General features: G+C 38.1%; 1 protein-coding gene and 1 long non-coding RNA gene across 4 annotated transcripts in view; both read right to left on the bottom strand.

The window, feature by feature from the left end:
• Positions 1-3,247, bottom strand: part of LOC149994587 (uncharacterized) — a 34,965-nt gene extending 31,718 nt beyond the window's left edge. Inside the window, exon 1 of the long non-coding RNA XR_016507777.1 lies at positions 2,892-3,247. This is a non-coding gene — a long non-coding RNA (uncharacterized LOC149994587). The remainder of the gene's footprint in view (positions 1-2,891) is intronic.
• A 2,317-nt stretch (positions 3,248-5,564) lies between these two features.
• LOC149994588 (uncharacterized) overlaps positions 5,565-14,094 on the bottom strand; it is a 90,270-nt gene continuing 81,740 nt past the window's right edge. For all 3 annotated transcript variants that reach the window (XM_090260663.1, XM_090260664.1, XM_090260662.1), the window contains one exon: positions 5,565-7,638. In XM_090260663.1, coding sequence (XP_090116789.1) covers positions 5,714-7,638 — 1,925 coding nt within the window. In that variant the 3' untranslated portion in view covers positions 5,565-5,713. The remainder of the gene's footprint in view (positions 7,639-14,094) is intronic.

The following is a 14,094-nucleotide window of genomic DNA, read 5'->3' on the forward strand; positions in this document are numbered from 1 at the left end:
TGTTCCTTTTACTAACAAGGAAATTGCTAATCATTGGATGTTATGTGAAGAATAGCAAAATGCTTTTTCTAATTTAGGCAAAATTCATAATTCATATCCTTCCTCCAAAAGTTTTCAGTTTCTAAACCCGACTCAATGAATACTTCCTAAATGCGTTGCTTTGCAACCTCTCTCTGAAGCAGACATATTTTACTAATGCTTATAAATTTGGCATTGCTGGCTATAGTAACTTGAGAAACAGTAAAACTATTCAAAGCCCTTATACTTCTGTGCAAAAGGCCAAGTTATTTGCTATTATTATGCTCTTAACTGATACATTTTCAGTTCCTTTAAATATCATTACAGACCCACAGTATGCTGCTCATACTGTTCAAGCCTTAGAAACTGTAACCATACCTCAAAATGGTTCTGAACTTAATATTCTTTTCTTACAGTTACAGTTCCTACTTTGAACTCGCCATCATTTAATTTACATAACTCATATTTGATCCCATACAGTTTTACCAGGACCCTTAACTGAAGGCAACAATTATATAGACACTCTAGTTGGTTCTGCTATTAATGCTCAAGCTGAACATCAGCTTCATCATGATAATTCTCGGTCGCTTAGACACCATTATAATATTACCTGGTGTCAAGCACGTCAAATTGTTAGGGATTGTCCTACATGTCAAATTATTAATCAACCTTCCTTACCAATAGGTGTTAATCCTAAAGGTTTGCTACCTAATCAAATCTGGCAAATGGATGTTACTATTGTACCTAGTTTTGGAAAGCTTAAATTTGTTCACCATTCTATTGATACTTGCTCTAAATTTTCATGGGCTACAGCAATGTCCTCTGAACGCACAGGATGTGTTATTACAAACCTCCTAGAAGATTTCGCTGTTCTTGGAAAGCCAGAAATTATTAGGGCAGATAATGCTCCAGCTTATCTAAGAAATGTCAGGAATTATTTTCTCAGCATATTAAACATATTACTGACATTCCATGTAACAGCAGTGGGCAAGCTCTCATTGAGCGTCATAATCGAACATTAAAAGAGCTTCTTGAAAAACAAAAAGGGGGATATGGTATGGACTCCCCAAAGAAAAGATTAATGAATGCAGTATTTACTCTAAATTTCTTGCAAATTGGTGAAGATTCTTTTGTTCCAGCTCAAAGGCATTGGGCAATGAAAACTGTTTCACCAATAAATCAACCTGTTTATTATTATGATGTTTTAACCTCCAATTGGCTCCCAGCAACTGTTATTAAAATGGAGAAGGAGACCTCCCTATACAGCTCTGAGACGGAATCAAGGAACAAACCCACCAACTTCGAATCAAATTAAACAGTTGGTAGATAAAGGAAGAGCCCTAGTCTGAGCTAATCATAGCCCGCTTACAGCTGAGGCCTTGTTTTTGGCAATGCTCGCCGTTTTGTCTATTCAGGCCCCCGGAGCCAGTGTTGAAAATCACACTTATTGGGCTTATATTGGTAATCCTCCTTTAATGAGAGGGGTCTCTTGTTGGGACCCCACTGTTCCCATATATCATAATGAAACAGGTTGGCTTCCCGGTCCTTTTATTACACGTGGTCCTTTAAAGGCTGATGAGGAAGGAACAATGGTTCCATATTATGTTACAGGAGTTTCTGGTCCACCCATTTGTTTTGGTGCCAGTTATCACTGCTTTAATATTGGTCTTCAAAAGTGGGTCACAGCAGAAGGAAATACCACCAGGTTATATAATAAGTTGCTAATAATGCTCTCTGCTTATACTCCTATTGGTTATATTCCAAATCATTGTGAATTTTGTTCTCCGTCGGATGAGCCACTCTGTAAAATGCCAACGTTTCTCTCAGTAACTGATTGGGTCCATTGGACTCGATGCAGGGGAGAGTTTCGTTCAGCAGCCGTCCGTCTCGAGAGACGATGGTGTAGCTTCTTAAGAGTCTATCTGCACCACCGAGAATGGTTGTGCAGTCCGACTCGGGAGTGACACGGTATCTGTCTCCTCCCGTGTTGAATCGACATCTTACGATGACGCTGGAGTGTCCTCTCCAGTGAAGCTGAAGCTACAGAGCCTGGGCAGGGTGATATGGAGGGTCTGCTGTTGCCCATGCAGCAGACCCCCCCTCTCTTCGCAGCTGAAGGGTCCAAGGGAAAGACGGAGTCAATACAGCTTGGCTTCAGGTGCGCCGCAGGAGTTGCCGGTGTTGACTACAACGTCAAACCGCCTTAGGGACTCCGGCTCCGGATTTTCTGTCGGGGTTTACTCCCTTAGCCTTTCCCCTGAAGAGGTATGCCACAAGGCAGCGGAGGTTTTTTGGAGTCAGAGTTTTCCTTCTCTGATGTGCCCTGACTGGAACATCGAACCAGCGACACTTAGCTCGCAGGCCGACGCTCAATCCACTGAGCCAAACCAGCCAGGGTGTGCAGGGGAGAGTAAGTACGAGTTATTGTTAACTCCGTATGGAAGTGTCATTACTTGGAGTCCATATGGCTCCACTCATACAGCAAATCCTAAGCAAAACATACTATGGGCCAATCGTATTACTCAGATAACCGGTATTGCCAGAGATTCCATTGTTTGGCAAGGAAGTGGTTTTTCACCACCATTACCCTATATGAAAGGCTTTTATTCTCAACCTCATTTGTGGAAATTAAGTGAAGCTTTTGGACCTCTTAATGTCTGGATGGGACGGCTTATCAGGCCAATGGTTTTCATATCCTTACTTTTGTACAAAATGTTACCAGAAATTTTCAGTCTTGTGTTAAACTCCCCTATTTACTACTCAGAGGGAAAGTTACCTGGGTTCCTGAGACAGGAGAAATCTCTTGTTTTAATTGTACTCTGCATACCTGTGTTAATCATTCTATGGTTTTGTCTGAAAAGGAAAGTCTCTACCTCCTGAGAGTCCAAACTGGAGTCTGGATGCCTGTTCAGCTTGAGCGTGCATGGCAAGACAGCCCTGCCTCCGACTCCTTCGTGAGGTGACTGAACAACTGCTTCGCTGAGGCAAGTGCTTCCTTGGCCTCCTTATTGCAGTCATCATGGGACTTATTGCTGTCACAGCTACCGCCGCGACTACTGGAGTTGCTCTCCATCAATCCGTGCAGACGGCAGACTTCGTCCGGACCTGGCATCAGAATTCTGAACAATTATGGACTGCTTAACATCAAATTGATGCTGAAATGCAGTCTGAGTTAGCTGATTTGAATCAAGCGGTTGTTTTAGTAGGTGATCAGTTACAAAGTGTTAAAAAGCAGTTATTGTTAAAATGTGATTGGAACCAATCTCCCTATTGTATTACTCCTGTTCCTTATAATGAAATTGAATTCCCTTGGGAAAAGGTTCGTAAACATTTACTAAATCATGAAAATCTAACCCAACATATTATTACTTTACAAACTAAAATTCATACTACTTTTGAGAAACAGTTGGAACAATTATCTGGTCAGAGTATCTTTGAGGATGTTATAAATGGAATTGATAAAATGAATCCTGTTCAGTATATTAATGGGTTTATTGGAGCTCATGCTGGAACAATTTTTTTATTCCTTATTCTCATTTTAGTATTTGTTATCATGTTTCTGCGCTATAAGAAAAAATAGAAAGTTAAACCTGCTATCTTCTCGGTCATGCTCCATAAGACATCTGTAAAACAAAAAGGGGAAGATATTGAAGGAACTCAGATCTCTGGGTAGGGGCATGTTCCATGCCCCTACGTCCAGGTGTCCTGTGGCTCAGGAGATGAGCTGGTCTTGTCTCTGCCTGTGGCTTTAGGCTGTTTAGGCCACTGGGTCATGGAATCCTGAGAACAAAGAGGTCTGTTAAGTACTCCATTTGCCTCCTTGTAGATAAAGTCTTAATTGGAGCCGGCCTTGAGGACTAGTGGGTCTGCTTTGTATCCTTGAGAGGTGCTATCTAAGCCATAAGTTACCCTAGCTGTATTTTACACGTTAATGATACATTGTAAAAATTCTTTCACTGCTGGCTGTAGAGCTCACCCCACCCCCCGTCCTATTTTTTGTAACTTTTGAAATCCTAATAAAAGGATGATGAGGCTTCTCATTCTTTGCTGACTGCCAGAGTGTGCTGCAGCCCCCCCGATTGTCTTTTTCATTCTGCTTGCTGGAATTATCTCTGCATCCGGGATCACAACCAACACTTCAACCATCAACCTGAATTGAGCACCTGCATCTCAACAAAACAATATTGTTTTCAATCTCTATTAGCAGTCTTTGTAGCTAACTCTACATTAAATTTCTTTCACAAAAATTACCAAATGCAATAAAAAGTATTCTGAATCACTCTCATCATTTCCTCTAACACCAGAGTCTTGATTGGTACAAGATATGCCTTGTGAGACAGAGTAGAAGTCTGATCAAATGTCTTGTGTATAAAAATAATCTTCAGTTTTCTAGTCTGATATAGGTAGATTCTCTTCCTCCATAGTCCTAATGCCACATTTGAGATTTCTTTACCCACAGCACTCCACATCCAGATACAAAATTTTATAGCCTTACTAATTTGGTCAATAAGAAAATGGCAACTGCATCAACAAATAAGTTTATTTTCATTTTTATATAAAGAAATACAGGAAGAAGACCAGAGTTGTTATGGCTGTCCCATAAAATCAGCAGAGGTGTATATTTGTTCTGTACTTCTGCTCCACCATCCCTAATACCATCCTCAAAGTTCCCATAAAACTGCCAAAGATGAAGATTAAATGTCTACATTGTAGGCAGAAGGGAAAAAAATGAAGTAGAGAGAAAAACACAGATTTCTTAAATGTCATACTCATACAATACCACTTCTACTTTGTTGATCTGCAAGGCAAGCTGACACAGGTTTTCAACCAAGAATTCTGTTACTAAAGGAAAATGGATATTGGGCAGAAAAATAGCAGTCTCTGACATATATTCGTTTTCTTTTTCATTGCAAGATAGTCTGTAGTGTCATTTTTTATTTTTAGTTTACTAAAAAGCTATAAATCCAAGTTTTAAAAAAGTTCCATGTAGAAAAGTTTTGGCTATCCAGTTATTTCATTTCTAAATAATATTCTCAAATCGTGGTCGGAAATAGTAGATATTATGAGTTTTTGGACTTTGTTACAATTCACTTAACACCTCTTCAACTCTCCACTGATTACAGTTTTTGTTTTTGTTTTTGTACAGTATGAATTTCCTCTGATAGTATACTGGATGAAATCTGAATGAAAACTTTTTCACATTTATTATAGCACTGCCCCCCCACTCAAATAACTGAGGTTGTTAAATGAAAGATTTCTCAATATCCATTATCCTCATAAGTCTCCCCTCATGCAAACTATCTAACACTATGATAGCTAATATTTGTGATATGCTATGTTCAAGGCACTGTTCTAAAAGCTTTACATGTAAAAACTCACACAATACTTTCAAGAATGAATAAACAAAAGTAGAGGTTAATTATCAGTGTCACAAAGGAAGCAACTAATAGAATCAAGATAATGAAGAAAAAGATATGCTATGGCTAAAGGCCTTCCTATATTTACTACATTAACAAATACTGCCTATTAAAGTTTGCTAAAGTCTTAATAGGTTTTTCTACATGGATTATCATTATCTTTCTCCACATAAATTCACTGATGCTGAGCTTTATGAGGCAAGTGTGCTCCCTTATTCACATTTTAAGAGTTCTTTGATGATAATGGATTAGTGATCACAGAAGTCTCTCTATATTAATCACAAAGAATCAAATAATTCATAAACTTGTGAGCCATGAGTAAAATCTATCCCACTTTCCTTATATTTAAAAGATTTCTCACTGATATGAATTCTCTGGTGTTGGGTCAGTTGTGAACCACGAGTAAAGGCCTTTCCACATTCCTTACACTGATAAGGTTTCTCACCTGTATGAATTCTCTGATGTCGAGAAAGGTGTGAGCTCTGAGTAAAGGCTTTTCTACATTCTTTGCATTCATATGGCTTCTCACCAGTATGGATTCTTTGATGTAGAGTAAGTTGAGAACCATGACTAAAGGCCTTCCCACATTCCTTGCACTCATAAGGTTTTTCTCCAGTGTGAATTCGCTGATGTTGAGTAAGTTGTGAACCACGGATAAAGGCCTTCCCACATTCCTTACACTGATAAGGTTTCTCACCTGTATGAATTCTCTGATGCTGTATAAGCAGCAAGCCACGAGCAAAGGCCTTCCCACATTCATTACATATATAGGGTTTCTCACCAGTATGAAGTCTTTGATGCTGAGAAAGATGTGAACTCTGAGTAAAGGCCATTCTACATTCTTTACACTCATAAGGTTTCTCACCAGTGTGAATTCTGTGATGTTGAGTAAGCTGTGAGCCACGAATAAAGGATTTTCCACATTCCTTACATTCATAGGGTTTCTCACCAGTGTGAATTCTCTCATGTTGAGTAAGTTCTGAGCCACGACTAAAGGTCTTTCCACATTCTTTACATTCATAGGGTTTCTCACCAGTATGAATCCTCTGATGCCGAGTAAGGAGTGAGCCTCTATTAAAGGCTTTTCCACATTCCTTACATTGATAGGGTTTTTCACCAGTGTGAATTCTCTGGTGTTGAGTAAGTTGTGAACCATGACTAAAAGTCTTTCCACATTCCTTACATTCATAGGGCTTCTCATTGGTATGAATTCTCTGGTGTTGAGTAAGTTGTGAACCACGGATAAAGGCCTTCCCACACTGTTCACATTTATAGGGTTTTTCACCAGTATGAATCCTCTGGTGCTGCATAAGTAATGAGCCACGAATAAAGGCTTTCCCACATTCTTTACATTCATATGGCTTTTCCCCATTGTGAATTTTCTGGTGTTGAGAAAGCTGTGAACCACAAATAAAAGCTTTCCCACATTCCTTACATTCATAGGGCTTTTCACCAGTATGAATTCTCTTATGCAGAATAAGCTGTGAAAGCTGAGTAAAGACCTTTCTACATTCTTTACATTCATAGAGTTTTTCGCCAGTATGAAGTCTCTGGTGTAGAGTAAGTTGTGAGTTCTGAGTAAAGGCCTTCCCACATTCTTTACATTCATAAGGTTTCTCACCAGTATGGACTTTTTGATGTCGGGTTAATTGTGAACTACGAATAAAGGCTTTCCCACATTGTTCACACTTATATGGTTTTTCACCAGTATGAATTCTATAATGTAAAATAAGTTGTGAGCTCTGAGTAAAGGCTTTCCCACATTCCTTGCATGCATAGGGTTTCTCACCAGTATGAAGTCTCTGATGAAGACTGAGCTGTGAATCACGACTAAAGGCTTTCCCACATTGCTTACATTTATAGGGTTTTTCACCTGTATGAATACTCTGATGTTGAGTTAAGTGGGAAGCTCGTCTAAAAGCCTTCTCACATTCCTTACATTTATAGGGTTTCTCAGAATTACATGAGGGGTATTGAGATAAGTAAGTATGCTGATTGAAAATGGACATTTTTTCATATATGATCATTCCTTGCCTGAAATATTCCTTCTGATTTTCCAATGTGCCTTCCAAATAATCTTTAGAACTAGACGCCTTAAGATCATAACTTTCAAGTCTGTCACTCATTTCCCATTGGGATAATTCTGTTTCATAAGTGTCCTTTTCTGGAGGTAAGTATTTATTTGCACACCATGAAGGCCAATCTGAAAGATAAAAAACAATAAAAAAATTTGGTTGTTACTTCAGAAGTAGGACTTCAACAGTAAAAAGAACTACACAGGAAGATATATACATATATATATGGAAATTATACCCCTAAGAAATAACTGGCTTACATTAGTGTTTATAAAATATTAATAGCTACTTACCTTTCATATCACAATCTGCAACATTAATAGTTTCATAAGTGTATACCTACCCTTCTTTATATTCTAGTTTTCTCTCTCACACACACACACACATGCGTAGTCAAAATGCACTAATTTCATGTTGCAGTAATGTGTTGCTACCTAGAATTTGAAAAAAATATTAGCTAATAATGACTTCATATGTTAAAAAAGGGTCATTAAGAGGTTAGAGAATAATAAAAAATATACTGAGAAAATAAGGGGAGAGATTTAAGAAATCTCAAACTTGGGAATCAAAATCACCTAGGAAGCTTGTTAAAATTAAAGATGCTCAGATAATGCACCAGACTAACTGGACCTGAATCTAGTGAATCAGAAAAAGATCATGGAATACTTTAGCTTAATACAGTCCACTAACTGATTCTGACGCAGATTCAGACTGTGATTTGCTATCTCTGCCTAAAACTTTTAAGTGGCTTTCAAATTAAATTTTGAATAAAATCGAAATGGTTTTCATGACTTTGACAAAGCAAGCCTTTCATAGTCTGGTCCCTAATTATGAATCTGATTTCCCTATGAGTCTTTTCTGCTTTGCTATTTTCCAAACATACTTTATTTCTTCTAGCTCCCAAAATATAACAAAGCCAATTTAAACTTATAACTAGTTAGAGTTGGTTCCACATCTTTGGACTGCTCTGTGAGATACTCTATACAAAATTACTCTCATCCTTCAGGCTTCAATTTAAATATGTGTTCCTGAATCCTAAACACCTGTTTCTGGTAACAGAAGACTAGGTAATTTAGACTGACCTTCCAGATGAGAATAATTACACAAATTGCACAAAATATAAAAGGCACCCGACTGAAAGCATTAAAGAATACTGAAATAAAAAAATTAATGGGCTAAAAGTTGAAAGTTGAAAACTATGAAAACTCCGAGAAAACAAACAAACAAACTTTTGGTGGCTACTCTTCACTGAGGGAAGTCTTACAATCTAGAAAGGACAACTGGGAAGTGGAGAAACGAGGCAGTGTTTTAGACCATTGCATAGGGCTTGGGCAACAATAAACAGAGAATGGGGCCCAATATTAATTCTCCATACATTGGAATGGGAACTCTAAGGGCTACCAGGAAAAACAAGGGAGAAACAGTAGATCTAAACACTCGGGGCAGAGTCTGAAGCCTAAATAATATTTGAATCATTTCAAACTCAGAAATTTGGATTAAAGTAATTAAAAACTGCTTGCCATAAGCAAACCTAAATCTTCACTGAAGATGTATAAAATCATCTAAGTCTTTTAAATAATTTTGTGATTTTTATTTATAATATACAGCACTCAACAAACTATGTGAATGAAGGTACAAAAAATGATTGAAAATTGAGGACTTCCGGCCAAGATGGAGGCTTAGACGGATGCGCTAGGTCTCCCTCTACAACTAGAGAGGAATACAACTACTTCAAAACAAAGGATAACTAGAAATTCCAGAAAATAAAACTACACGGAAGCCCAACATATGAAGTTATAAACCAGCGGCGCCCTTTGGGCAGGTAAAAGCGAAAGAGGGCGGAGCTGTTTGCGGTCGCACCTGGGACAGCGGCGGGGAGAACAACCCCGGCTGCAGTCGAACCCCCGGCAGCTCGCGACCCCAACGCTGGGGAAAGCAGCCACCACATCGCCTTGAACAGTGAGGCCCAGGGGGGCGGGAGGACGGATCCCGGTCTCCTAGCGGAATAACTGTGTGAATCCATCTTGGACCCCCGCCCCCAAAGAAAGCGCCACAGGGCTGCGAAATAGGTCGCGGACAGGCGCCGGTCGCTGGATTGTGACGACTACACAGGCACTGCCCCCTACAGCCGGCCCAAGAAAACAAAACGCATCTGTCAAAATGAGGCAGACAACTATAGAAATCCCAGTGGCACAGCTCACCAGGCAACAGATGGAGAACCTGACAGATGAACAGATAAGAAACCTGTCAGATGCTCAGTTCTGGGCCATTGTTATCAGGTGGCTTACAGAATTCACAAAAGATCTGGAAAAAGATGAGAAAGAAGCGAAAAACACTCATAACGAAAGGAACAAAACCACATACGAGACAGATGGTGAGGAAAAAAAATCCAGAGTTCAACAAACTGGAATATGGAGAAGGAACAAGAAGTCAACCAATGCAGGGAGAGGAAATGGGAAGCAACGATGAGAGGATCAGAAACCTCTGGGACAGCTATAAAAGGCCCAACATAAGAACCATTGGTTTGCCAGAGAGCGAGGAAGATGAACTAGAACTTGAAAAATTGAGTGAAAATATAATAAAGGAGAACTTCCCAGACTTGGGGAAGGAAATAGACTTACAGGTCCAGGAAGCACAGAGAGTTCCAAAAAAACTGGACCCAGGGAGAACCACTCCAAGACACATTATAATCAAAATGTCAAAAATTAAAGATAAAGAGAGAATCTTAAAAGCAGCAAGAGAGAAGAAAAGAATTATGTACAAAGGGGTCCCAATTAGACTATCAGCTGACTTCTCAAGGGAGACCCTGCAGGCAAGAAGGGACTGGCAAGAAATATTCAAAGTAATGAAAATCCAAAACCTACAACCACGAATACTCTATCCAGCGAAATTGTCATTCAGAATAGAAGGACAGAGAAAGTGTTTCCAGGACAAAATAAAACTGAAAGAGTTCATTAGATCCAAACCACTGTTATATGAGATGTTAAAGGGACTGGTTTAGAAAAAGGAGGATCAAGACAATGAAATCTAAAATGAAAACTGCATCACAAGAAACAACAGAAGCTAGGGAATTGAAACAAAGGCAAACTAAACAGGCAACGAGAGTGGAAAAAGAACTATAGGTACGGGGAACATATTGGGGGGAGGTCAACAGGGAGGGGGAATGGGGAGAGGGAGGGAGATGATATAGGAATTAAGGATCATGGTAGGAGGGAATGGAATAGACAGAGAGAGGTTGAGAAGAACTGTATGCACAACTAATGGACATGATCTAAAAGGGGGGGACAACTGGAGGGAGGGGGGCCACCGGGTGGAGGGGAGCAGAGGGAAGGGAAATTGGCACAAATGTAATATTATAATCAATAAAACACATATATAAAAAAAAAGAAGTCATCACAGTGAAAAAAAAATGATTGAAAATGAGAAAAAGCAGACAAAAGAAACAGAACTATAAGGGCTGAAGTCATGTACCTACTACCACAATAATGATACACAACCATCTATTACTCCTAAATTATTTTGTGTTGTCCCTTTAGAGTAAATCTCTCCTCACCTTGATGGTAAGTGACTGGAAGCCATTTATCTGTGGCTTCCTCAATACTTCCTTACAAATGGAAATAAAAGTACCTCCATAGTAAATCCAAGATTTAAAAAATGGAAAAAGAGTATAATACCACACCAATTGTTTCCCCTCTTCCATAATGCTTGTTAGATACTAACCTTGGTTATCTTCTTTAGTTCTCCCTATTTTTTTCAACCAAGAAACCAAGTTGTTTTTGTTTACTTATCTTTACTTCACAGTCTATTTTCTTTCTTTATGCCCTGTCTCATATCTTATATTTACTTTCTTATCCAAAGCCAATTTCTTTGTCCATCCAAGAAAAATATCATTTCTCAGGCACTGATACAGGTCAAAGACATAAAGAAAAATTTCTATAACCTTATATAATGTTTGGCATGTTGGAGAGAAAAAAAAGCAATTATTGAATATAATGAAAGGAGTCTAGAGTAATAAAGTGCAAGAAATTTTTTTTTAAAGAAGATGTTGGGTGGAAACATTTTTTATAAAGAACAAAAAACTAATGGGAATGCAAAACTATGCAACCATGATGAAAAACAGTTTGGTAGTTTTTTAAATAAAGTTAACCATACATTCACATATAATCTAGCAGTCATACTCAGAGTTATTTACACTTATGTCAAGACAAACATCTGTACAGCAAAGATTATAGTAGCATTATTCATAATTGCCCAAAAGTGAAAACCCAAATGTTCCTTAAAGGTGAATGAATCAACAAACTTTGGTATTTCCATACAATGGAACATTATTAAGCAGTAAGCAGAAATAAACTATTGATTCATGCAACGATACAGATACATCTTAAATATATTTTGTTAAGTGAAAAATACAAGACCCCATGAATACATATTTTGATTCCATTTACATGACACTCTGGAAGAGACAAAACAGTTGGAATAGAAAATATATCAATTTTTCATAGACTGGTGAAAGGGGAGGGGTTGATAACAAAGGGACAGCATAAAGGAATTTGAGAAAGTAATGAAACTATTGTATATTATGACTATGACAATGGATATACTTTATATATAGATAATCCATCAGATTTCCTGAAGAACACCAATAAATGTTTAATAAAACATGACAACCTTCTAAACGATGTGAAGCTTAAAGGAAAATAAAGAAGATTCACAATGAAGTAAGAACTAAAACCTAGAATGGTATACATGCTTTAAAACCATAGCTACCCTCAGAACATTTACTGTCATCAATTGCTTATCTTAAATGATCTAAAAAAGTGAAATAAGCCAGTCAGAGAAAGGCAATACCATATAATTTCATTTACATGTGGAATCTAATGAACAAACTGAATTAATAAGCAAAAAGAGACTCATAGAGAGCAGGATGACAGCTATTGGGGCGGGGGAGGTTAGGGGGTGGAGGGATCGAGCAAAAAGGAAAAAGGACTCATAGTCATAGTGTGGTGATTGCACAGGGAAGGGAGGTATAATGGGGTTAAATGGTAATGAAAAATACAATAAAAATATTTTTTTTAAATCCAAGAGACAAGTCTTTGGACCAACAATACGTCAGGGATTAGAAAAAACTTTATGAAATTGGAACCATCCAAAGCCTACAGTTTACATGAATGAAAAAAAAAATCCTCTGGTCTCAAAGGAAAATGACAAGAAAAAAATCTTAGTTTGGGCCATTTTTTAAATTTTCATTTTTACTCTGAGATGAGAAACCATTGGAGTGTTATAAGAAGCAGCATAACAAGATTTAACTTTTGTTTCAAAACGAAACATTCTGATTTTCTTTAAAATTAAAAAATAACAGATAATGGGAAAGTACAAAAGCTGTGTGGATAGAAGTTAGGAGGCTACAGAAATAATCCACATGGTTCAGACAAGATGATTATGGAGAAATAGGTGGAGAAAGTGAGATGTGAGATATCACTGGATTCTGAAAATACTTTGAAAGTATAATGAAGAAGACTTTATGGCGGATTAAACATGTAATATGGTAAAGAGAAGTCAAGGAAATTAAGTGTTTTACCTTAGCATCTAGAGCAATGAATGTGCCACTTACAGAGAATTCATTGTAATAAGAGTAGGTTTGGGAGACAGTATCAAGAGCTTGGTTTTGAACTATTTGATATCATAAAGATGTTGAGTAGATAGGTATATGTATAAATATGGAGTTTTGAGAAGATATTTGGATTAGATATGTAAATCTTGGAGTCATCAACAAATAGATGACATTTAAAACTATGAGATTTGATGAGGTTGAGGGAGGGTCTTTGGATACAGAACTGAAAGGAAGAAAAGGAAATAAAAGGGAAATTTGAGAATTGAACTCTTGAGCCACTTCAAAATTTAGAGGTCAGGTAGGTGAGAAAAACAGCAAAGGAGAAAAAGAAGGAGCAGCCAATGAGGAAAAAGAAAAATTAGGAAGTTGCAGAATCCCAGAAGCCAAGTGAAGAAATATTTTGGTTTTGAGAAATGATCAATTGTGTCAAATAGTAAAAGAGGAAGTAAAAAGGTGATTTCTAATTTAACAAAGATTACTAGTGACCGTCACAAGATATTTTAGGTGGAGTAATGGCAAGTTCTGATTAAAGCAGTTTAGGAGAGCATGCAGGAAGAGTTGAAGGTAGGGAGCATGAAAAATGCTTTTGAAAGGTTTTGTTGTAAAAAGTAGTAAAGATGAGTGATGTCAGCATTATGGCTGAATGAGCAGACTCCTTTGTTACTCCCCTTAAAATTACAAGTCAGACAACTATAATTTAACAAAGGATCCCCTGCTCAAAAAAACAAACATGCCTGAAAGGTCCACATATCAGTACTTCTGAAGGTGGGTATATTGGAATGAATAGGGGAGGTTAAATGGGAGAAAGGACAGGAGAGTGGCCACAGACGCAGTTTGGTACCCACACAACTCCAGTGAATGTGGGAACAATGGAGAAGTTGGGCTGTGGCCCTCACACTGTGGCCTGGAACATAAGAGAGGCAAAGGCAGTCACCCTCAGGAAAAAGACCATCCTGTCCCTGCATCACTGCAA

This window comes from Furipterus horrens, unplaced genomic scaffold (assembly GCF_987537825.1).
Source record: "Furipterus horrens unplaced genomic scaffold, mFurHor1.1.pri manual_scaffold_13, whole genome shotgun sequence".
NCBI lineage: Eukaryota > Metazoa > Chordata > Mammalia > Chiroptera > Furipteridae > Furipterus > Furipterus horrens.